The sequence below is a fragment of the Thamnophis elegans genome, chromosome 6 (genome assembly GCF_009769535.1).
Source record: "Thamnophis elegans isolate rThaEle1 chromosome 6, rThaEle1.pri, whole genome shotgun sequence".
Lineage (NCBI taxonomy): Eukaryota > Metazoa > Chordata > Lepidosauria > Squamata > Colubridae > Thamnophis > Thamnophis elegans.
Window position 1 is genome coordinate 64,854,985 of NC_045546.1, and position 24,072 is coordinate 64,879,056.

General features: G+C 38.6%; 1 protein-coding gene across 1 annotated transcript in view; it reads left to right on the plus strand.

Moving 5' to 3' along the window:
• Positions 1 to 24,072, plus strand: part of DMD (dystrophin) — a 1,161,901-nt gene that overhangs the window by 607,577 nt on the left and 530,252 nt on the right. Inside the window, 4 exon segments of the mRNA XM_032219839.1 lie at positions 2,897 to 3,046; positions 3,914 to 4,078; positions 11,608 to 11,709; positions 12,783 to 12,888. Coding sequence (XP_032075730.1) covers positions 2,897 to 3,046; positions 3,914 to 4,078; positions 11,608 to 11,709; positions 12,783 to 12,888 — 523 coding nt within the window.

Here is a 24,072-nt window from a genome sequence, read left to right on the forward strand (position 1 = left end):
TGTAAATGGTGATCGACTGCAAATGGATGAACCGTTAGGCCGGCGGTTGCTTTTCCCATTGGGCTTGCTCAAAAACTCATGGTGGGTTTTTTGTTTTTGTTTTTGGCTTGGAATAGCGAGGCGTACTCGGAAGTATGGCTGCTTCTATGCCAGAGGCAATCCGTTTGGGGGAGACTCGAGTTCACATTAAAAAGAATTAGTAATATATCATTGCTAAGACTGGCCGCCTGCAAAGGACCTCCCCAGACTTGTTTTGATGAGTGTGGGGTGACTGACGGTAGTTTGCGCCGGCCGCAGCCACTCAAACTAGCCTCAAACTAGCCTCAGTCACCCCATGTTCAGCAAAGCAAGCCCGGGGAGGTCCTTTGTGGGTGGCCAGTCTTAGCCGCTTGCGCCTGGCACTGCGGCTGAAGTGAAGCCCCAAAGCCCCCGCTGCCACTGGAATATCTGCTGCCACCTCCTCCTCCTCCTCCAACAGCACTACCGGATTTGCCACCCGACGCTGCAGCTGAGGTGAAGCCGGCAAAGGTCCCGCCAGCGCCCCCACCCATGGCAGCGGCGTCTCCCCCTTTGCTCGGAGCACCTGAGCTGGGCTCCACTTTACCCCTGCCCCCTCCTCCTCTGCCATGCTTTTGAGGAGCCATGAGTCCACAGGAGGGAGCAGGAGCAGGAAAAAAGGCCGCAGCACTGGGCAGCAAATGTGGTAGTGCTGTTGGAGGAGGAGGCAGCAGCATTTATTCTGGTGGCGGCGGGGGCTTGTTGGCATCTTCAGTGGCAGCCTTCCCCCGCCCCTGAATAAAGCGAAGTGGAGCAGATCCATGCAGATATCATCGCAACATGACTGGAGGAGGAATTCTGGGAGTTGAAGTCCACAAATCTTAAAGATGTGCTGGGGCTTCAGCGGGGCTTTCGCGCTTGCCTCACCAGCCATGAAGCTCACCGCACGTCATTGGACAATTGACAGACTACGAAGCAAAATTTGGACTTATCAAGAAAAGATAAGATGTTTCAACAGGAGGAAATAAGTATGTTGCAAGAAGAAATAATGTCCATGTTTCAAAGCTTTTATATTATGATAAGGAATCACAGGGAGATAAAAGATTTAAAAAATAACAGTTGGGAAACTAGAAAGTGTTCAACAAAGGATATGAACAATGATCAAAAAGCCCAGGAAATAGAAGAGATGATAGAAAGACTAGGGGAAAAGATAGAACAGACAAATCAAGAAATAAAACAAGAAGATAAGAAGGAGAAGGCAGAAAAACCTATGAAACAATTAAGGGAAAATATACACTAAATCACCAAAAAAAGGTACTGGATAAACAGAAAGATATTGTTGAAAAGAAGATAGAGACTTGGGCAGACCCTCTGGAGGCTTGGCAGCAAAAGATAGTAGAAATGGAAGAAATACTTAAGTTAAACAGGAAAGATGTAGAGATAAAGACCCAAGGGAGGAGTTTGGGAGGCAAATCAAAAAATGAATAAGAATTGAAATATTAAAATGGGCTAGATGATGGATAGGTGGCATGTTTTGTAACACAGGATTGGCTTTACTAGGAGCTAGAACAGAGGCAGAACCAAGAAATAGGGGGAATATTGTTGTACATATTTCTATATAATATACTAAAATTAATAGCTAGATGTAAATATTAGATGTTGAAAGATGGTGACATTATGTATGTTTTAATGATATTGTTATTGTCATTAGAAGGGCAGACTAAAATATTGAACAATTAAATAATGAAGGCCTATATTTTAACATAAATATGTATAGCAACTTTACAATTACATAAGTTTGATTTAAATAACAAATATTATTAATACTACCATTACTACTTGTATCCAAATGAATGGTACCCAGATGCCTCATTGTTCATGTATTGATATTGATGTATATTAAAAAAAACTTTTTTAAAAAAATGTTCATCCAGAGCTGTAGCTTCTGTAAAATCCAAATCTCTCTCAACAATTCAGGATCTAATCATAATTTATTCCCCAGAAATTTCTCCTTATGGCCACAAAAAAATGGAAAATAATGAATGCAATATTCATTACATATATATATATGAAAATATTTTTGAAGTATTCCAAACACTCTGCAACTGCTTCATCCCTTTGAAGCAATCAATAGGATTGTTCTTGAACCTGAAGTATATAAACCTTGAAGAAAAGTTTTGGATATTTTTGTTGTCCCCAATTCGAGTCTGAGCCTGGTGCCGAAGCCAATGATGGACGCCAGACACAAGGTGCAGGTTTTCTGATTGTTTTTTATTGGAGTACTCCAAGGAAAAGAGTTCCTGGTCAAAAGGCCAAGAACCAAGAACAAAGGATTAAGTAAGCTTTATACATTTTCACTAAAGGAGAAGGCGGGACAAGGTGAAATAAGAAATATCATCTAATATATCTAATATCATCTATTATCATATAATAAGAAATATCATCATTTTAGCAATAATTCTACAATTTGTTCTATTAGTTTATAGCTGTCCCATTCCCAAGCCTTGTCTAATGAATGCCCCAGGAGTTATCTAATACACATTTCATTTGCTGCAGGCCATCTCCATTGCTAACTTTTGGCTGAGGTCTGCAAGTTGTCTAATTCTTGTTACTTTTTATCAGCTTTCTAGCTACCCATAATTGCTACAAGCTTTACACATGCATATTTCTTGTTGATAAGCATTCTTTGTTCTTGTGAGACATACCTCTCCCCACCATTACAGTCTTCCTGATTTAATTTCAAGTGTGTGCCATGACCTTGCTTTAGCAGCCAGTCCATCATTTTGTTCTAAATTGAGTTATTGAGTCTATTTGCTTCAGCTGATAAATCAATAGAAATGAAGATAAGGAACTTGAAAATTCTGCTATTCATTTTAAATGTTGCATTGGTCTTTTCTAGTTAAAAGTGGAAGAACTACCTCCACACAAGGGAATACTGAACCAATTAAATGAAGCTGGAGGAAAAGCACTCAGTACTGCATCACTAACCCCTGAAGTAAAACATAAGCTTGACAGTAGACTCAAAGAGGCCAACCATCGCTGGATCAAGGTTAGACATATTAGTAATACAGCTGTAGTTTATATGTGAAATTGGGAACATGTGTTTACATAAGGTGACCAGATTTTCAGATTGGTAAAGAGGGACACCTTTGACCGGGGGGGGGGGGGGGCTTGATTAAACATTTTATACGGAGCAACAAAAATTTTCATACAACGCAAAAATAGTATTGTAATTTTTTTTATTTCAACATAACTACAATTTACAAATATAAATTGTACTGTTGCCAAACATCAAAATTTTGATCACGTGACCATGAGGATGCTGCAATGGTCGCTAAGTGGGAAAATGGTCGCTAAGTGTGAAAAATATGTAAAACAGCTCAAGTTTGAATCACAGTAAGGGTATGGCTAGCTGATAAGAGCTAAATATCTTGAAATAGATCTATACTAGTCTCTCTTCATTTATTTATCAGCAAAAATGCAACACAAAATGGTTTGTCTGCCTGGAAGACTCCTGGAGTGGTGCTGAAAGGCAAAAGGGAAGCAGTAAGCTCCCTCCCATATTTGGGCATACCAGGTGGTTTGACAAAAGAAAAACACTACACACACACACACACACACACACACACACACACACACACATTTTATACTGTTTACTATAGTATAGTATAGTATAGTATAGTATAGTATAGTATAGTATAGTGTGTGTGTGTGTATGTATGTATGTATGTATATACACACACACACACATATATATATAGAGAGAGACATAGACATATAGACATACATATACATATACATATACATACACACACACACACACTATGCTACTATATATAGTAAAAATTAAAATGTTGCTATATTGTATGACTGAGTTACAGTTTTATCTTACAAATGAATTTCTGTTATTTTAAAGGTATCCAAAGATCTGCCTGAGCAAGAGAAAGAAATTGAATGTATGTTAAATAACTTGAATCAATTTGAACAACAGTTAAGTCAGCTAAGATTGTGGCTTACTCCCATCAAAGATCAATTGGTACTATACAATCAAGTGGATCAACCTAGAACTTTTGACATTAAGGTAATGTTTAATTTGGAAGCTTTTCTAAATATTTATCTATACATTGTGAAAATTAAAAATGAATTATTTCCTTTATTTAAAAAGTAGTACAAGACACAATGATTCAGTCATAAATAGTTGTTTAGTTATTTAGTTATTTAGTTATCCATTTGTATTATTTGGTTATTTCATTTTTAAATATACATTTTAACCATGTTCCACTTCTATTAAGTATAATGAAATACAGAAAGTGAATTCACTTTATTTCACCTTATCCCAGCTAGACTAACTCACAAGTATATATGTTAATGCTTTTTAAAAATATTAAAAGTATTCATATATCCAATATAACCTTCAGATTTTTAAGCTAAATATCATGAAAAATGGATAATCTGTGAATTAGCCACAGATAAGCCAATTGTGGACCCACGGGAGAAGAGCCTAATGCTGAGAACAATTGAGGGCAAAAGAAGAAGAAGGAGATGACAGAAAATGAAGTGGCTGGAGTCATTGAAGGAGTTGGCATGAGCTTAATGGACTTCATTTTCCTTTTCCTTTCTCAAACATAATAACAAATGAAAAAAAATTATAGGGAAATACACTTGTAAAGATCATGAGGTACAAGTGAACACAGTGCAGAATTAATTTTGTTCGTTTTGTTTAATATCTGAGAAATAATTATCTTCTTGTTTAATTCAGCATAAATCTAAGGAGAGATGCCTGGTAGTATATATTCCAACCAAGACAGAGTCATGGGTGATAAGATTCTACTTGCCTAATTATTTAAGTCCAAATGCATGGGAGAGGAAAAGAGGTGGCCTGTGTGCAGCTGTGCCTAGATAGCTGAGGCCTTCTAGGAATGGTGGTGCTGGGAGAAGAATGGGCCTCTTGGGAATACACCTGGTTCATGGCTCGTTTACACGTGCTGGAGGGCAGCAAGCCTCCCAAGCCCTCCACATCCTTTGAGGTACTGATCAACTTGACTATAATGGAGAGAGCTGGGATTGTGCTCATTCAGTGAGACAGTCTCTGAAAATTTGACATAATTGAATGGAATAAGAACATATATTTTTCATAATTTAAGAATAAAGATTTCATTCTTTGTGCAAATGAAGACAAAAACTGCCCAAGAATGAATATCTTGGGTTTGTGACTCCTTTAGGAATTACATACATTTTCTGATCCTATAAAAACCAGAAGACTTTCAGACATCCATGTAGCTCAGACATGAGAGTGTTCTCGAAGTCTTTAAAAATATGTTTTTCCAAGCCTTAGGGTAGTGTGTGTGGGAGCTAATGGATAATTGTTTGATATATATATAGTTTGTCTGGATATTTAGGTTCTTGTTTTAGCCTTTTTCACTGTAAGCCTACAGGGTTGTGCTAGAGTTGAGCAGCCTCTAAACATATTTTTTTAAAAAATTAGAACATATTTCTGTTTCCAATCACTTAAGATGTCTGACCGTACCACCTTCTAACAGCAAGTATCAATTCATTATGTTGAAACCTTATTAAGAGGACTGTTTTTTATTTGTGTGTTTAATAGATGGAAGTTGGTGGTTTGATATATGGGGGTTGTTAGATTATTTAGCTAACTGTACTCTGGAGAACTATTAAGTTGTCATTAAAAAAAAGGAATAGAAGGAAAAATAAATTAATAACAGGATTGTAACCTTTCCCAGAAAATTTACATTGTCATTTCGACATGGAAGTTACATGAAATGCATGAAACAGTACAGAAGTAAAAATTGAAATGACAGAATATAGATGTGAAAGATTATTTTACTGCTCTTTAATAATTTCTCAGTTTTTCCTGAAAAAAATGCTAATAAGTGAAAAATCAAACAATCTTCTGCAAATAATCAAATAAATTATTGAAATAACCTCAAAAAAATAGTTTGCTTTTCATATCTCTACCAATGGTAATATCCTTAAATTCTGTAAAACGAACACTCACTTATCTACTATTAGCTAAGAATCACTGAGACCAGAGGGGAGCTTCAGCCTGTTTGGACCAGTTCGGGCGAACAGATTGTTAAATTTTTGCCCAGTTCAGAGAACAAGCTAATCGTACCTCTGGCTGGCCCCACCCACCCCTCCCCTCCCAGTCACTTCTTATCTTGCTTCACATGCCTTGGCCATGGCATAGCAGCTGCTGTTCTCTGAATCCCTTGCTTGCTAGCTCACTTGCCTCAACCATGTGACCCCCGAGGCTCAGCCCACTTGCCTGTCTTTGGCGCAGCCTCCCACGCAACCCAGCTACCTGCCTGTCTGGTGAGTCTTCCTTCACCTCTTTGCCAGCACGAATAGCCTGTTACAGGGCCTTCCTAGGGCTCTGTGATGAACCAGGGCACAGCACAGAGATAACAGAAATAGCTGGCAGTTCAAACCATCCCTTTATTGATCCAAATCTCCTCAAATGCTCCCACATTTCTGGCAAGTCCCAGAGCAGAGTGATAACAAACCCCCACACAAACCTCAAGCAGCCTCTGGCTGCAATTAGTCCAACCCAGTGCTGTCTGCACCAAGGCTGCACAGCAATAAATCCCAAATGTATTTGGCAAAACAAGAGCAAATCAAGGGGTTCAGGGAGCAAAAGATCCAGGTAATTAGTCCAGAATGCCGAAAGGAATGCAAGGATTCTTGACAAGTTCAAACGTCGGCACGCAACACTTCAGGAACTCACAGTTCGTTCCCCATGAATGCTCTCCACAGCATCTCCTTATGTCTCATTCTCCAGATGTGCCTGTTGAAGATGGGTGGGGCACTCTCCTTGCAAGTAGCCTGCTCCATTTGCGCTGATCATGCCTTCTCTGCACTCTCTGAACCCTTGCATCAGAAGGGGGTTCTTACTCCTTGTCTGAATTCTGTCTTTCCTGTTCATCCTGCCTCTGTTCCTCCCTACCTGCAGGCCTAACTAATTGCAAAAATTCTTGCCTAGTCTGACTCTGCCCTTCCTCAGTTTCCTCCAAGGCCAAGAGAGCTACCCTCTCACTTGTTGTCAGTTCTTGTGCTAGCTCATCTTCTGCCGTAGATACAGACTCTAGTGCAGAGGTGGGTTCCTACCAGTTCACACCTATTCGGTAGAACTGGTTCGTCAAATCTACCAAACTGGTTAGAAGAGGTTCCACCAGTGGACCCGGAAAGCAGGCCACATCTACAGAAGAGGTTCCAAAAATTTTTGAAACTCACCACTGCTCTGGTGGGAGTATGACAAGCTCCCCTGGCCTGTTACAGGCTGAAATGGAGGGTCCCTGGGCCCGATCTGCCCTTCCAGGCCCCATCCAGGCTTTCCCAGGACTCCCCTGGACTGTTACAGTCTGAAATGTAAGTTGCTAAAAACTGATGGGATCTTATGTCCTTGCTTAGTCTAGTCACCAAAATATCCCAATTTCATGGATTAATTTAAGGATAAATTAACCAAATAGCCAAGAATTGCTTCCTCTTTATAGCAAAATTTATTTAGTTTTAAAGTAATCTCATTTATCCAGTTTTAACTAAACAATTTAACCTAAAACTGGTCAAGATACAATGCTAATCCAGTTTTGTTTATCTCATTCATGCAAAGCCTTTTTTTCTGCAGCTGTTAAGATTTTTTCTTTTTGGGAGACGAAAAGAAGTTGCTGTGGAGATACTGAGATACCTTCTAAGGGAATGGGAGTAGAGGTAGTACCTTCTTCAGAGATGAAGAAGGCACAAATTATAACAGTAAATTACAAACTATAAACTTGAGTAAAGAGACTTTTATTCTGAAATGGAGTGATTTGTGCTCAGTAGGAGTAGGAGGATAGAGGAAGTAGTTTTCACTTATTTAATGCTTCTCTGTAATTATTTAACTGAAAATCTAACCAAAACTTGGGTCTGATAGTTTATTATGGAAAAGAGAGGAAGAAAACTGATTCTTATTTTATCTTAGGTATATTTTCATACCTATTTTAAAGTAAGTTTTAAAAATGTGTTTGAACCTTAAACTTCAGTGTCTCAGTTGACTGATACAATGAAAAATATATTATAATTCTGCACTGAGCACATTTTAAATAAGTTTAGCAACAGCAGACTTCTTTTTTCTTCCACTAAAGCTTTGTTAAGATTCAAAGTTGTGGCCCTAATCATATAAAAGCAATGTTATGCTTTTGAGCTTAACAACAGCATTCCAGGCTCTGTCTATATTGCTTAACCTTTGTAATTATCTTTGCAGAACTATTAAGTTCTTAGTCTGATTTTAAGGTCATTGCTTGATGACATCGAACAATTGTAATGTTTTGCTCCATCCTATCTTTGTATGGTTTGTTCATTCCATAAATACTCTCAACTTTCTAAAAGACTCTTGCAGATAATCCATATCCTAAATAGATCCTTAGTATGGATTCATGTATTTCTGTTTTCTTTTTATTTGAAATGAAATGAGATTAAATAAGATAATCTTTATTATCACTTTTTCTGTGTATACACTGGCACATATTAAAAATGAAATTCTGATGCCTGCTTTCAAAAGAAAATTGGCAATGCCAAAGAATGCTCAAACTACTGCACCATTGCACTCATTTCACATACTAGTAAAGATATGTTCAAAATCCTACAAGCTAGGCTCCAGCAGTATGTGGATTGATAACTACCAGAAGTACAGGCAGGATTTCGAAGATGCAATAGCAGTAGACTTATATACCGCTTCATAGGGCTTTCAGCCCTCTCTAAGCGGTTTACAGAGAGTCAGCATATTGCCCCCAACAATCTGGGTCCTCATTTTACCCACCTCGGAAGGATGGAAGGCTGAGTCAACCTGAGCCGGTGAGATTTGAACCGCTGAACTGCTGATCTAGCAGTAGCCTGCAGTGCTGCATTTAACCACTGCGCCACCTTGCAGAGGAACTAGAGATAAAATTGCCAACATACGCAATGCAGAAAGCTAGGGTGTGCCAGAAAAACATCTACTTCTGCTTCATTGACTATGCTAAAGTCTTTGATTGCATGGATCACAAATTGTGCAAGTTCTTAAAGAGATGGGAGTACCAGACCATCTTATTTATCTCTTGAGAAACCTATATGCGGGTCAAGAAGCAACAGTGAGAACTGGACATGGAACCACTGATTGGTTCAACATTGAGAAAGGAGTCCAGCAAGGCTGTATATTGTTACCCTGCCTATTTAATTTATATGCAGAGCACATCATGAGAAAGACGGGGCTAGACAAATCAAATGTTGGAATTAAGATTGCCTGGAGAAATATCAACCATCTCAGATATGCAGATGATACCACTCTAATGATAAGAGGAACTAAAAAGCCTCTTGATGCGAGTGAAGAAGAAGAGTGCAAAAGTTGGCTTGAAACTCAACATTAAGAAAACTAAGATCATGGCATCCAGCCCTCTCAATTCATGGGAAATAGATGGGGAAGAAATGGAAGTAGTGACATATTTTATTTTCCTGGGTTCTAAGATAGGGACTGCAGCCATGAAATTAAAAGATGCTTGCTCCTGGGGAGGAAAACTATGGAAGATCTAGACAGCATACAAAAAAGTATGTATGGCAGTGAAAGTTGGACCATACGAAAGGCTGAGCACCAAAGAATTTAGGCATTTCAACTATTGTGCTGGAGAAGATTCCTGAAAATCCCTTGAATGTAAGGCGATCAAACTGGTCAGTCCTAGAGGAGATCAATCCTGACTGCTTTAGAAAGCCAGATCCTGAAGATGAAACTCAAATACTTTGGTCATCAAATGAAAAGGAAGGACTCATTGAAGAAGACCCTAATGCTACGAAAGATTGAGGGGAAAAGAAGAAGGAGACAGAGAATGAGGTGGCTGGATGGAGTCACTGAAGCAGTAGGCATGAGCTTATTCCAGACTCCAGAGGATGGTAGAGGACAGGAAGGCCTGGAGGAATGTTGTCCATGGGTTCACGATGGGTCGGACACAACTTTGCAACTAACAACAAATTACCGAATCTAGTTGTTATGCTTCAGATATCATGAACCCTCCTCCTAGGAGGTAACAAAGAGAACTAGTCATGGAGAAGATATGTAGTGTCTCAGATAATACTGTGGACCTTGATCAAGCAGAGCTTATATGCAATATCTTGTATAGAAGGAAGTGAACTTCCAACAATCTTTTCTGCCATCCTCATCACTCTCTGCACAGCCTTCCTGTCCAAAACAGTAATATAGACATATATTGTTCTTTGAATATTGACACATACTGAAAGGAATATTTATAAGAACAATATGAAACTGATTGTCCCCTCAGGAAATATCTCAGAATTAAAAACAATATGTTTTTAGCTAAGAAAATATTAGTGATAGTAGTGGCTGATGTCAGAGTCTCTTTTTGGTTTAATACCCTGTTTCCCTGAAAATAAGACCTCCCGGATAATAAGACCAATCAGGCTTTTCAATGCATGCACTAAAATAAGCCCTCACCTCAAAATAAGCCCTCCCCCCAAATATTGCAACACAGCAGCAGCCATGAGGTGACCACACTCACCTCCTGCACATCAAAAATAATAAGACCTCCCCGAAAATAAGGCCAATCACTTACTTCGGGTGTCAAAAGAAAATAAGACCCTGTCTTCGGGGAAACACGGTAACTTTTTCACTCTGACAAGTCAATTTTATGCATTATTTTAAATATAACTTACCGTATATACTCGAGTATAGGCCGACCCGAATATAAGCCGAGGCACCTAATTTTACCACAAAAAACTGGAAAAGTTATTGACTCGAGTATAAGCCTAGGGTGGGAAATGCAGCAGCTACCGGTAAATTTCAAAAATAAAAATAGATACCAATAATGTTTTTGAATATTTATTTCAAAGAAAAACAGTAAACTAGCGGTGTATTCAATGAAATACTTCACTCACCTCATGATGCTGATGTCCCGCTGTGATGATGATGTCCCGTGCAGCCGCGGGAGCGATGTCCCGCCTCCTATGACACACGGCACAGTGATTCCTATCATTGGATCACTGTACCAGAGGAGGTGGACATCGCTATGTGGCTGCTTGCCATAACAAGGAGGAGGTGGGACATCGTTGCAGAGCGGCAGGAGGGGGAGGAAGGGGAATCGTAAGACAGCCCTGCATTACATTAGAACGTGAGGAGGGGGGGATGGTGCGGTGCGCGCTGCGCGGCAAACTGACACAGAGGGAGGGGAAACTCACAGGGGCACTGGGCCATTCACGAGTGTCACCCAGCGGCATGGCCCCGCCCCTTTTTCTCCTCCATTTCGGGCAAATTTTTCACTGACTCGAGTATAAGCCGAGGCGGCTTTTTTCAGCCCAAAAAGTGGGCTGAAAAACTAGGCTTATACTCGAGTATATACAGTATTTCCTGTATAAATTTTATTTTTATTTCTGTAATATTCAGTCACTGACACATAGGGACTGTTGTTGCTTCAATTTTTTCAAAAAATGTTTTTTTGCTAAACATTTTTGATTACTACTTATAATAAGAAAATAATCTATTCAGAATACAAGTTCCTGGGGAATTTTAAACTATGATTTTTTTATTGTTCAGAATAAAGCTAATATACACTACTTTTGTTTTTGCTTTTTCAGGAAATTGAAGCAACTGTAAAATCTAAACAGTCAGATGTGGAAGGAATTTTGTCTAAAGGATATCATTTATATAAAGAAAAACTAGCTACTCAACCAGTAACGGTAATGAAACAACCTTAGTAATACTCATTACTGCATGATAGATTATACTTCTCCTGTTGCAAACTTGTCCTTTATGTGATCTGTTTGAAACTATTAAAAATCCAGAGCCCAAGACACTACAAAGAAATAAAAATTATGTTTTCTGTTAAAATTATTTATTAATTTCTTAAATTAAGAACTTTGGTGGGTTCAAAAGTAGTTTTAGCTAAAATTCTATAACATGATCACAGAAGACAAACAAAATGATATTAATACTCTGTGGATACTCTGTGAGACAAATAGGAAATAATTATATTGATATATTAGGGAATTTAGGAAGGAAAAGAGATATCCTTTCTGTTTATATTCATATCTTTTGCTTCCTAAATTTCTTCATATGCCAATAAACAAAAACAGTGAGTTATGGAAAGGGGAAAAAGTAAAGGTCATATTTTTGTATCACAACTATTGCCAAATTTATTTTCTTTTGTGGCCCTTCTGTTCCATTCTAATAGTATCAAACAACAAAAGTCTGCATGGAGTCTTTGTTCAAAGTAAAAGTACAAAGTAAAGTACAAAGTAAAAATAGTCTTGCACATAAGTTTTAATATTTTACTCCAGGTTTCAATAAATGAAAGATTAAAAAACATTAAGTAGTATTTTATGTAATGCTACTATTCAGTCAGTTATAAGTATCTTATTCCACTATTATCTTTACTTTACTTGTACACAAAATTTGTATTCCTGGATACAGAATCCTGTGCAAAATAATTGCAGAGATAATATAAACAGTTTTGAAACTGAATAGAATGGCTTGTAATGCCATTCAAGACTTGCACAAATACAGTATGTTGGATTGCCTTCTATTGATATTGTAGCATTGAAGTTTGTACCTCAGATTACATTAGATGATAAAATATTTCAACTCAGTGATTCTACCTGAACATTGAACTACTAATCACCAAATGAGTTTTGAATGCTATTTTAGAAATTAAAAGCAATAATTATAAAAGTGAAACATTTATCTTAAAATGCTAGATCTTTATGAAACTTTTAATAATAGGCTTAAATTTTTATTTATTTTTTGCTTTTAGAAAAAATTGGAGGACTTAAACACTGACTGGAAAACAGTAAATTGTTTAATCCAATCTTTAAAAGAAAAGCCAAAGTCTGCACTTCCAGTTGTCCCTTTGGGGGATGGTAAGTACCTAGTAATTTAAAACGTTCACAGGTAAAAGTTAACCCAGAGTATTAAAGTTAATGTTGCTGTAACTATAATAACAATAATAACTCTGACACCTTAGTATGCTCCACAGCATTAACATTACAACTATATTTTGATTAAAAAATGAAATTAAAGCAGTACTTGAATAGCTTCTCTAATATAATGTTAAGAATAATAGTAACATTACAATACAGTTGTACTGAAAAAGTATAGGGTAGGTATTAGTCACCTTATCTGTTAGTTATTGATAATGGAAAAAAAGAATGATTAACTGCTATTAGTTGTTCTGCTGTACAGATATACCTTTAGAAAAATAATGGAATATTAATATATTTCTGTAACTGATCAGTTGAACAAACAGTTCAGTTTAAGGGTAGATTTAGCAGAATATTAATTTAAAAGGTAGACAAATTGGAAACTTATCTGGGAATTACATAGAGTTTAATATGGTTCTATGGCAAAATCACAACAACTATATTCCATTTTATAATTTACTTAAGCTATAGTAATCAATTAGAATACAGCTGGAAGGGACCTTGGAGGTCTTCTAGTCAAACCCTCTGCTCAAGCAGGAGACCCTATGCCAAGCAGGACACCCTATACCAGTGATATAAGGTGAACCTGTTCAGCACTGAGTGCCCAAACCGTTCCAGCACCCACCAAGCCATGCCCACAAAGTGACACCCACAAAATCGGTAGTAAAAAAAATTGAATCCCACCACTGGCATGCATGCCAGCCAGTTGGTCTTTGGGCTTCCAGCACTCCAGATGCACGTAAGACCATCTGCACCAGAAACCAGTGTTGTGGCCTGCCAGCGGAGCTGGCAGCAGATTCAGACAGAGAGGAGGTTGGGGAGGAACATGGGCCAGTCCTGGAGTCTGGGGAAGGCTCTGATGAGGGCTCTGTGTCAGAGACAGAGGGGGGGGCAGAGCCATATGCCAGCTATCAGCTGACTTCAGTGTCAGACATCAGTGAGGCAGACAAACAGCTGGATCCTGTACACAGTGTGTGCATGTGCAGAGTTGCCAGACGAAGGGAACAACTAAAGAATGGGTCAACTTGGGAGTAAGGCCAGGCAATGAATGGCCCCTCCCAGAGGAAATAAAAGAGGAGTGAATGGGGAGTGGAGTTTGCAGGAGACAATTAGTTCGCTAATTGGTTCATGATTCCCCGAGACTCCTTGCCAAGTTCTGCAGATATTGGCCTGTCAGCTCTCCCAGCCAGATAAGGTCTGTGATCATAAATTCTCCTTTGAAAGATTTTGCTGGCTGTGAATGAACAGAATTCACAGCAAATTAATAAAAGAGGATTTTGCTGGGACAAGGAGTTTGTTTCATGCTCTTGGGAAGCCTCGGTCAGAACAACCAGAAGAGCAGCTGATGATGGTGTGTATGCCTGCACAGAGGGCTCTACAGGCTACCTCTGGCACACATTCCATAGGTTTGCCATCATGGCCCTATACCATTTTAAACAGATGGCTATCCAGTCTTTTCTTGAAAACCTCCAGTGATGTAGCATCTAGAACTTCTGAAGGCAAGCTGTTCTATTGGTTGATAGTTCTCACTGTCAGAAAATTTATCCTTATTTCTAAGTTGAATCTCTCCCTGATCAGTTTCCATCCATTATTCCTTGTCTAGCCTTCAGGTGCTTTGGAAAATACGTTGACCCCCCTCCACCCTATGACAGCCCCTCAAATATTGGAACACTTCTATCATGTCTCCCCTGGTCTTTCTCTTCACAAGACTAGCCATGCCCTGTTCCTGTAAACATTCTTCATATGTTTTAGTCTCCAGTCCCCAAATCATCTTTGTTGCACCTCTCTGCACTCTTTCTAGAGTCTCAACATCTTTTTTATAGCATGGTGACTAAAACCGGATGCAGTATTCTAAGTATGATCTTACTAGAGTGGTATTAATACCTCACAAGATCTTCATTGAATCCCTCTGTTAATGAAACTTAGAATTTCATTGGCTTTTTTGGCTGCTGCTACACACTGTTGTCTCATATTTAATTGGCTTTCCCTTAAGACTCCAAGATCTTTCTCACAGTTGCTGCTATTAAGCCTGGTTTTACCCAATCTATGTTTTTCTTGCCCAAGACTTTACTTTTCTCTACATTGAATTTCATTTTGTTTGGCTCAGTGTTAAGTCTGTCAACCTGCAGTGATGAGTACATACAGATTCTGAAGGGAAGCTGTTCTACTGGTTAATTGTTCTCAATGTTAGGAAGTTTCTCCTTAATTCCAGATTGCTCCTTGATTAGTTTCTATTCCACACACTGCTGGCTCATGTTTAAGTGATCATCCACTAAGACTCCAAATTCCCTCTCACAGTTATTGGTTTTGAGCCAGGTTTCCCCTAATCTATATTTATACTTTTGTTTTTCTTCCCTAAGTGTAAAACCTCATTTTCTCCACATTAAATTTCATATTGCTGGATAGGGCTCATTGTCCAAGTCTTTCAAGATCTATTTGGATCCTGAGCTTGTCTTGTAGGGTGTTGTCTATTCCTGCCAACTTAGTGTCATCTATAAATCTGATGAGTTCCCCTTCTATTCCCCCATCTAAGTCATTTATGAAGATATTGAAGAGGGGCCTAAGATGGAACCTTATGGTACCCCACTGCTTACTTCCCTCTGTTGGAAGAAATGTCCTTCTAGGTTCAACTCCAAGTGGGGAAAAAGACATTGGAGACATGGAGGCTGCTTGGAAAGATGGTTTAATGGTGGACAGGACCACATGGCTTGAACAGAAAAGGTGATCACATGCTTCAATGTTGGGTGAAGAAAAAGAAAGGGAGGGAAGGGCTGAAAGTTCCTGTTCAGCCCCATCTCTCTGTTTCCTGTTTTTTGTGTAAGAAATGTATTCTGATTGGTTGTCAGACTCCCATGGGGCCAAGTTTTGAGTTTCCAGATGCCATGTGGTGAGTTTCTGTGGAAGGCTAATATTATCATGCCTTAATCCCATCACCCTGGAGCTGAAGGGGAGAACACTTTATTATGTAGAATAGATTGGCTTGAGCATTTTAATGGACCATTAAGGAAAGGGGGGCTATTAAGAATGAGTCTGTTTCCTGCCTAAAAACATGTTTCTCCATTTCTGATCCAGGGAAATATAATATTCTGCCATTTCAATATTTCCTAGGATATTTCATTTTTCTAGGAGAGGGCTGGGTGCTAACTTCCTACACCTCCATGTAGATGTAGTACAGTGGTGGGTTACGAGGGCCCACCCACCCGCCCATGCTCCTTACCGGTATTTGAGCTGTTTGGCGCTTCTGTGCACGTGCACAGAGCATACGGTGCCTGCACGACGCTCCGCCAAGCAGCTGGAGCGTTGCGGAGGCGTCGCGGGTGGTAAGTATGCATGTGTGTGCTGCGTGTGTACTACGAGAGTTCATGTGGTGGACGCCTGGCCCAGTTGCTCCGTACTGGTTGCAACAGGATTCGGAAACCACCACTGATGTAGTACCTTAAGGATTACTCATTAAGTACAGTTTGTCAGCCAGTTACAAATCCATCTGGTGATGATCTGCCTACCCTACATTTTTCTAGCTTACCAAGGTTGTAGGTTGTGATCTACTTTGTTGAATGCCTTACTGAAGTCTAAGTGTACTATGTCCACAGCATTTTGCTGGTCTACTAATTCAGTCACTTTGTCAAAGAATGAAATAAGATTCATTTGGCCTGATCCGTTTTTAACAAATCCGTGCTGGCTTTTAGTTATAACTTTATTTATTTCTAGATGCATTTTGGGAACACTGCCAAAAAATTTGGACTTAAATGTCTAAGAATGTATATATTTCCTTTGAATTCTTGAACATAGATAGACCTACTATCTCAAATATATAAGTATATGCCTTGCACTAATCACAAATGTTTTGTATTCAAGTCTACTATTTAATTGCTATCAGTATCTGATAAAATAAAATTATGGCCTTTTAAAGTAATCAAATGAGTACATTTTATGTTGTCTTCACCTGAGCTGTGCTTGTATTGCTTTAGTTACATGCAATTTCCTTGCTACTCTCCCTACCTATCTACTGTATTTCTCTCTCTATCTCTTTCTATTTCTCTCTCTCTCTGTCCCACTACCTACCTACGTTCTCTCTCTCTCCCTCCCTTTATCTACCTACCTACCTAACTACTCTCTCTCTCTCCCTACCTACTGTATTTCTCTGTTTTTCTTCCTGTCTATCCCTCTATCTACCTACCTACTTTTTTAAAAAAATTGCCTCTTCAAAACCTTGGTTGATCTTATACTCTGGTGCGTCTTATACTCTGAAAAATACGGTAATAAAAAGAAAAATAATTCGGATTAATACATATGAATTGGAATTCATATCAGAAAGCTTCAGATTTAATATACTGTCTTACTTTCTAAATGAGGATGCTCTAGAGGTCATTCGGGGTATGTACACCAACACTAATATTGAAAATTAATGAGTAGAGCCTGGTTAAAAAGTGACAATATGTTTTAAAATCTAGGTTAATAGATTTAAATTAGTTCAGTGATTCAATTTTCCATGGTAGGTTTGGGGTCTTCTGTCTACCCAGGAGGCCACAGTGCTAGAAGTTTGGCTGCTAATTAATCAGCTGTGTTGTAATGCATATTTGAATGCTTCCCAAGGTACGCCACAAAAGGGCAAGTTGTCTTTGCATCAGAAAGAAAAATGAGCAGCTCTTTCTGCAGCAGCATCCTAGGTTCTCTCTCTTCCCCAGAGTCAAAAATGGGAAGGTTCAGAGCCCTCAGGAATCCAATTGTCTGCTCGGAGCAACAACTTGTCTCCTCACTGAAGTGATACCTATTTATCTACTCATACAGAACATGCTTTTAAACCAGTGGTGGGATTCTGCTGGTCTGGGGCAGTTCGGGCAAGCCAGTAGTAAAAATTCTGGCAGGCCATGCCACCACCCCCCCGTCACTCCTCTCATCCGCTTGCCCAGCATAGCTGCTGCTGCTCTCTGGCTGGCTGCTTGCCTAGACCACATGGTCTCTGTGGGCCAGCCAGCTTTCTGGCCTTCAACTCAGCTTCCCATGTGGCCCAGATCCCTGCTGAGCCTTCCTTCACTATTCTCCACTGCCTCTGATGCAACCCAGCTACCTGCCTGTCTGGTGAGTCTGCCTCTTTGCCAGCATGAACTTCCTCTTACAGGGCCTTCCTAGGACTCCCCCAGCCTCTTACAGGCCAAAATGGAGGGTTCCTGGGCCCAATCTGCCCTCCTCACCTCATTTCCCATGGATTTACTGCACTTAATTTTTGAAGATCTGCAGAAGAGGCTGAGTCACATGGCAGAGAAGCCAAAGTCTTTTATTCAGAAGCCGGGAAAGCTATAAGAACATGAGATGTAAGGAAAACAGCTTTCCCCATCTAAATAAAAGCCTTTGCTTTCTCTATGCCATGGGGGCCTGAAGGCTTAGTTTTTCCCAGTCTGGTCAGGCTTTACTTTGGGTCCAGTGTGCTTGCTGCTGACTGGCTAGTTTGAATGAGCAGCTTCAAGGATTGGGGCAGCCAATCAACAAGGGCCTTGAATCAAACCTATGAGACAAAGGGTCCCTCCTTTCATTGCCTGCTGCTGTTGCTGCCTCATTCTTGAAGCAGGAAGCTGTGCTCCTAGGCCTGCTGTGTTTTACTCAGAAGGTGGTGAAAATGTTTTCCTTAGATTTCACATTCTTACAGCTTCACCATTATCTGAATAAACACTTTGGCTTCTCTGCCAGTGGGTCAGCCTCTTCTGGACCTCTGGAGATCTTCAAAAAAGTAAGTAATAAATTTAAAGGGGAGAATGGAGATATACAAGATAAAGGTAAGACAATAGATGAATTTATTAATGGAGCAAATGTGGGTGAAAGTGGAAAGAAGGGAATATGGAAAAGGGAATTCGACGAATTGGAGCTCTACCCCAGATTCCAGGACACAGAAGAAAAAAAATAGTAATGATGATAGACATAAGAAGAGAATTTTTTTTCAGAAGCAAGATTGACAACCAAAGACAAGCTAATTTTAGTAGCAATTAGTGGGCAACAAGATTATCTGAGAGACTCTTCAAGCAACAAAGTGTGGAGATAAAAAGAAGAGTGACTCCACAATTGGCAAGAGAGATAAGACTTTTGTTATTGGAAAGATACAGGTTGACAATGAAAGTTGATAATAAAAAATTAGTTGATTTTGGTGATTAATAAGTAGAAATTTTGTAACTCTTAGATTGTTTTAGATTGTTATTAAATGTTTATTTGCTAACAATTAATTAACCATAATAATGAAATGATAATGGATACAGCATAATGATATATACATGTATTGGCAATCTAGTAAAATAAATTTGGATATAAATTGTAAATTGTGACTTGGGGAAAAGACCTATAAATTTTATTAACAAAATTTTATTTAGATCTTGTTATAAAGGTGTAAGGTTTTTTTGTGGTGGGGGGCTCTGATGAGAGGAGATGGGGCATAAATAGTAAATGATTTTTAGCCAATTATAATAACAAGGAAATGTCAATGGACATTGTTTAACAATATATACATGCTATGGTATTGGCAAAAAGTGACTTGGATATAAATTCTAAACAGTGAGTTGGGGGAAAAAGGCAGTGGGGGAGGCTTAGAAACTTTATTAATTGACTTTTACTTAAAAGATGCTATAAAGGTGTAATGTTATTGGAGGATTTTTTTTAAATAGCTAATGAATGCCATTATGTGGTTGTGTCTTTAAGTATGAATGATTTGAGGTAAAGGCATGTTCAAATAATTGTAGTCAAATGAGAATTGGGGTACATTAATAGTAAGATACACAAAGATTTTTGATTTAAAGTGTATAATCTAATATGAACTATAAGTAATGACTGTGAAAGAAATGCACAAAGGTTATCTGTAACCAATCGACACGCTTTCTACAAGATGTAATGAAGGATGATTCTTTTTTTGTGTTTTTGTTGAATTAAAATTCAAAAAAATTCAAAAAAAGTAAGTAATAAAATAAATGGCATGATTAACATGTCCATTATTTTCAGTGGGAAGTAAAGGTTAGCATAAATGTAACATATTAAGATTATGTTTAAAAATATAAAAGAACTATATGTTAAAAATGTCCCTGATTTGCAACTAAATCATTTATGTCCATCCTTTGATTTTTGCAGCAAATTGTACATTTTTGTACAAACTCTACTCCTTACTGATTATTCTTAATAATTTGTCTATTTAGAACAAAATAAAGGAAGCAGATAAAAAGACAACAGAATTCATAAGGGAGCAAAATGCCAAAGCTAGAGACCCTACAGTGGCCTTTATAATGGTCTTATTACCACAGTAAAAAGCTAGTACAATGACTTTAAAATATGGCTATTACAGTTTCCAAATATATATATATATATACCGTTACTTGCTAAAATTTTAGAAAGTTAACAGATAGCTGCTTCCATTAGCAGAAGAACAGCTTCCAATATAGGGGGAATAATCACAAATCCAGCAAGCTTTTATATTTGCTTGAGAGTATGTGAGAAATCTTTTGCTAATGTTCTGTAGAAAGCATAAAACAATGTACATGCAATATGCAACCAATGTACAGTCTACCTTGCATATTGTGATAATTGTGTGGTAATTACACAAAGCGAGCATGTTAATGGGATAATTATTTGCTTTTTGTCTGTTCCCAACAATTATCTCAGAAATTTGGAAGCATTTTCTTCCTGGCCATTTGCTTTACAAGCTTGCCAGGAGAGATGTAGGAAACTGTGGTCTGAATCTCCAGTACCCGTGGCTCTGCATCCATTCAATTAATTTGCAACTGAATGTTCCAGGTGTGGTAGGAGTGTCTTGATTTTATGCAAGACCAAACTCTGTAGTTAGTCTGAATCCCCTCAGGCAATGCAAGTAGAATTAAAGCAGTAGAGATCCCTCCCATTTGTTAGAATGCAGATTCTAGCCAATACACAAGTGTGAAGATGTTTCCTTTATCAACTGCCCTGAGAACCAAATAAACATTCCTGTGGCTATCTTCTGTTACACAGTAAATGGCAACGTACCACCTGGCCATCATAAACATTCCCCCCCAAAGGTGATGGGATCTCAGGCATTTCGGTGCCAGGAAGGCAGTTGTAAAATATCAGTTGTCACAGACACTGCTAATAAATTGACTCCAAGCACCCCCACTCCTCTCAATTGAATGGCAGTATCATTTTTAGGGATCTGACACATTGGCTGGTTCACCAGGAGCAGGCAGTTTTTTAAAAAAAATGAAAATAACTATATTATTTCTGTATTTTCCTTCTCCCTGCAACCTTAAGGGCAGTATAGTGGTACATTGATGCTCAATTGCTTGGAAACTCATCGAATTAGTTACTTAATGCATTTTGATGTAAACATTTTGTTCCAGTATTAATCTTTTGTTTGGTACTCAATGCACTTGATAGAACTTGTCAATTGGCTGTATTGTGATTCGCTACATTATTTTGTACAGGAAAAATTGGGGGGTTACTCATTGTTTTTGGTACTCAGCTCTTTTCCAATCCTCTGGTAGTTCCCTTGTACTCTAGGATTTTTGAAAGATATGGTACAATGGTTCTGAGATAACATCTGCCAACTCCTTCAGAACTCTGGGATGTAATCCATCAGGTCCCATTGATTTGTATTCATCAAGATCCTACAGGTATTCACTTACGGGTTTTTTTTTTGTTGCTTATTTTAATTTTTATTTCTAGTCTGTTTTTTACAGTTATATTTCTGGTACCTTGGGCTATAATTTCTTTTTGTGTGAAGACTGATGCAAAGAATGAGTTCAGCAGCTCTGCTTTCTTCCTACTGCCTGTTACTTCCTTGCAATCTTCTCTCTTTAGTAGACCTATTGTTCCTTCACTTTTTTGTTACTATTTATATGTTGAAATAAACTTTTTAAAATTATCTTTGACTTTTGTTGCAAGTCTTTGTTCATTCTGAACCTTTGCTTTCCTTACTTTGTCTTTGCAGATTCTGGCTATCTGGTGATATTCTGCCTTAGTTATGTGTCCCTCTTTCCATTTTTTGTACTTATTCTTTTTGTCTTATCAGAGAGATCTTTGTACAGCCATGTTGGTTTATTTTTGGATTTCTTATTTTTCTGTGATATTGTGTAGGACTGGGCTTTTATGATAATATTATTCACTATTTCCCATGCTTCTTGAGTTGTTTTCCCCTTTAGGATTTTTATTGATGAAATTTTTCTTAGGCTCTAAGATTATTAAAATCACCTCTTTTAAAATTTAAGACACTGGTTGGATCAGTGGTGGGATTCAGCCAGTTCGCACCTTTTTGGGAGAACCAGTTGTTAACTTTCTAAGCAGTTCGGAGAACCGGTTGTTGGAAGAAATCTCCTTTTGTTTTTTTCCCCACATAACAGGGCTTAATCCTGTAAAGAAGGCAGGAAGGAAACATTCTGGCGTTGTTTCTAGCCTAATCTTTATTTCCCTGCTTACAGAAACTGCCTCTCTGGTTAACCCTTACTACATTGTAACAGCTAAGGCGAAGTGCTCATCGATGTGAGTGACGTTGAGTTGATCATATCCACATGGTCACATGACCACTGAGCCCCACCTACCCAGCTGGTCATTAAGGCAGAGAACCAGTTGTTATTTTTTTTGTGGCCTTAGCACAGTTCTTTTTAAACCATAGCTTGGAGTGATGCATTGTTGACTCCATGGTGCATTGGTTTTATGGGCAAGAGATTGTTGGAGTTCTTGTGTAAAGGTGTTTTAGTTCTCAAAGAATAATGCAGGTGACTCAGCTGATGTTAGGATAGACTAAAAGCACTGTGGGTTATCTGAGGCCAGTAGCTCATTTGTGATTATGGTTCCCTTGACTCAGCAATAAATTCTTCCTGCTGACAATTGGATTAGGGTTAGAAATTTCACAATTTATGTTTTTCATTCAAAAATATTCCAGTACCCAATTGAGCAATAAATGCCAATGTTTTATTTCTTTCCTCCATCAACTTTTGGAGAATTTGACCTACATTATCCTGCTGTGTTATAAGAGCAATTGATATTTCCAATGACATAAACAGAGTACTTGCATATTTTAAGACTAGGTACATGTATATAAATCCCATGTAAGTTGAGGCTCTTGTGTCACTTTGTCAGGGTTCCAAATAGCATCCTCCATTAAATAAGATTCCGAATTCCTCAAAATTCAAATTTATTAAGGAAGACATGTTGGCACATCTGGGAAAAACTGAATCTGAAAGCTTCCAGGTTTTCCCCACCCAGTTGAAAGTTCAGGACCCTGCCCCAGCACTCACATGTCCACCACATGCGCCAATCAGCCATGAAAAAAGATTCCTCCCATCCATGTTAGTCCAGGTGCAGGTGCAGAGAGAAAAATGACCTTGACACTCTGAGAAGGAATGTTATTATGGCTACATATCTCCCATGTCCCATACAATTCCCCCTCCCAGTTTCCCACAGTAGAATATGTTTGAATATGTGGCAGGTTTGAGGCCCAATACAAAGATGGCTTCCAAGCCTGACAGGCGGCCCCCCTCAACAGAAGAGAGTAACTCAGGGTTAATCATATAATTAACCACCACCCCCCAGGGGGACCCTTTGGCTTATTTGGATATTTGTTGTGGAATTGCTTGACTAACCTATCTGCCTTTACATCCCAACTTTTAACCCATGTGGCCTCAGACAAAGGGTACCCATTCCAATGTACTAAATATTGTAATCTACCTTTATAAAGCCTAGAATCTAAAATTTTCTTTACTTTATAATGAGTTTTTACTATCACTATAGGAGGAGCGGGTGGTTGGTTTTGAGGTCTTATTCTAGACCAAACACTTGTTTTAATAGGCTATAATGAAACACAGGCTGTATTTTCCCTAGAATGCGAGGGAGGTTAAGTTGAACTGTTAGTGGGTTAATTATTTTTACTATTGGAAAAGGACCTAAGAATTTAGTTCCAAGCTTTTTGTTAGGCAATCTGAACCTTATATACTTAGTTGATAGGAAAACTTTATCTCTGTCAGCTTCTACCTTGCCGGCTGCCATAGAAATGGGGAGGGGCTTTGAGGAGAAATAGGTGCTGGAGGAAATATCACTTAAGGAGTTTTGTTCTCACCATCTTCTGTGCATGCTGATGGTTCATGTTTGGGTTTGGTCAAGGTCAACTGTCTCTGCATACCAACTGAA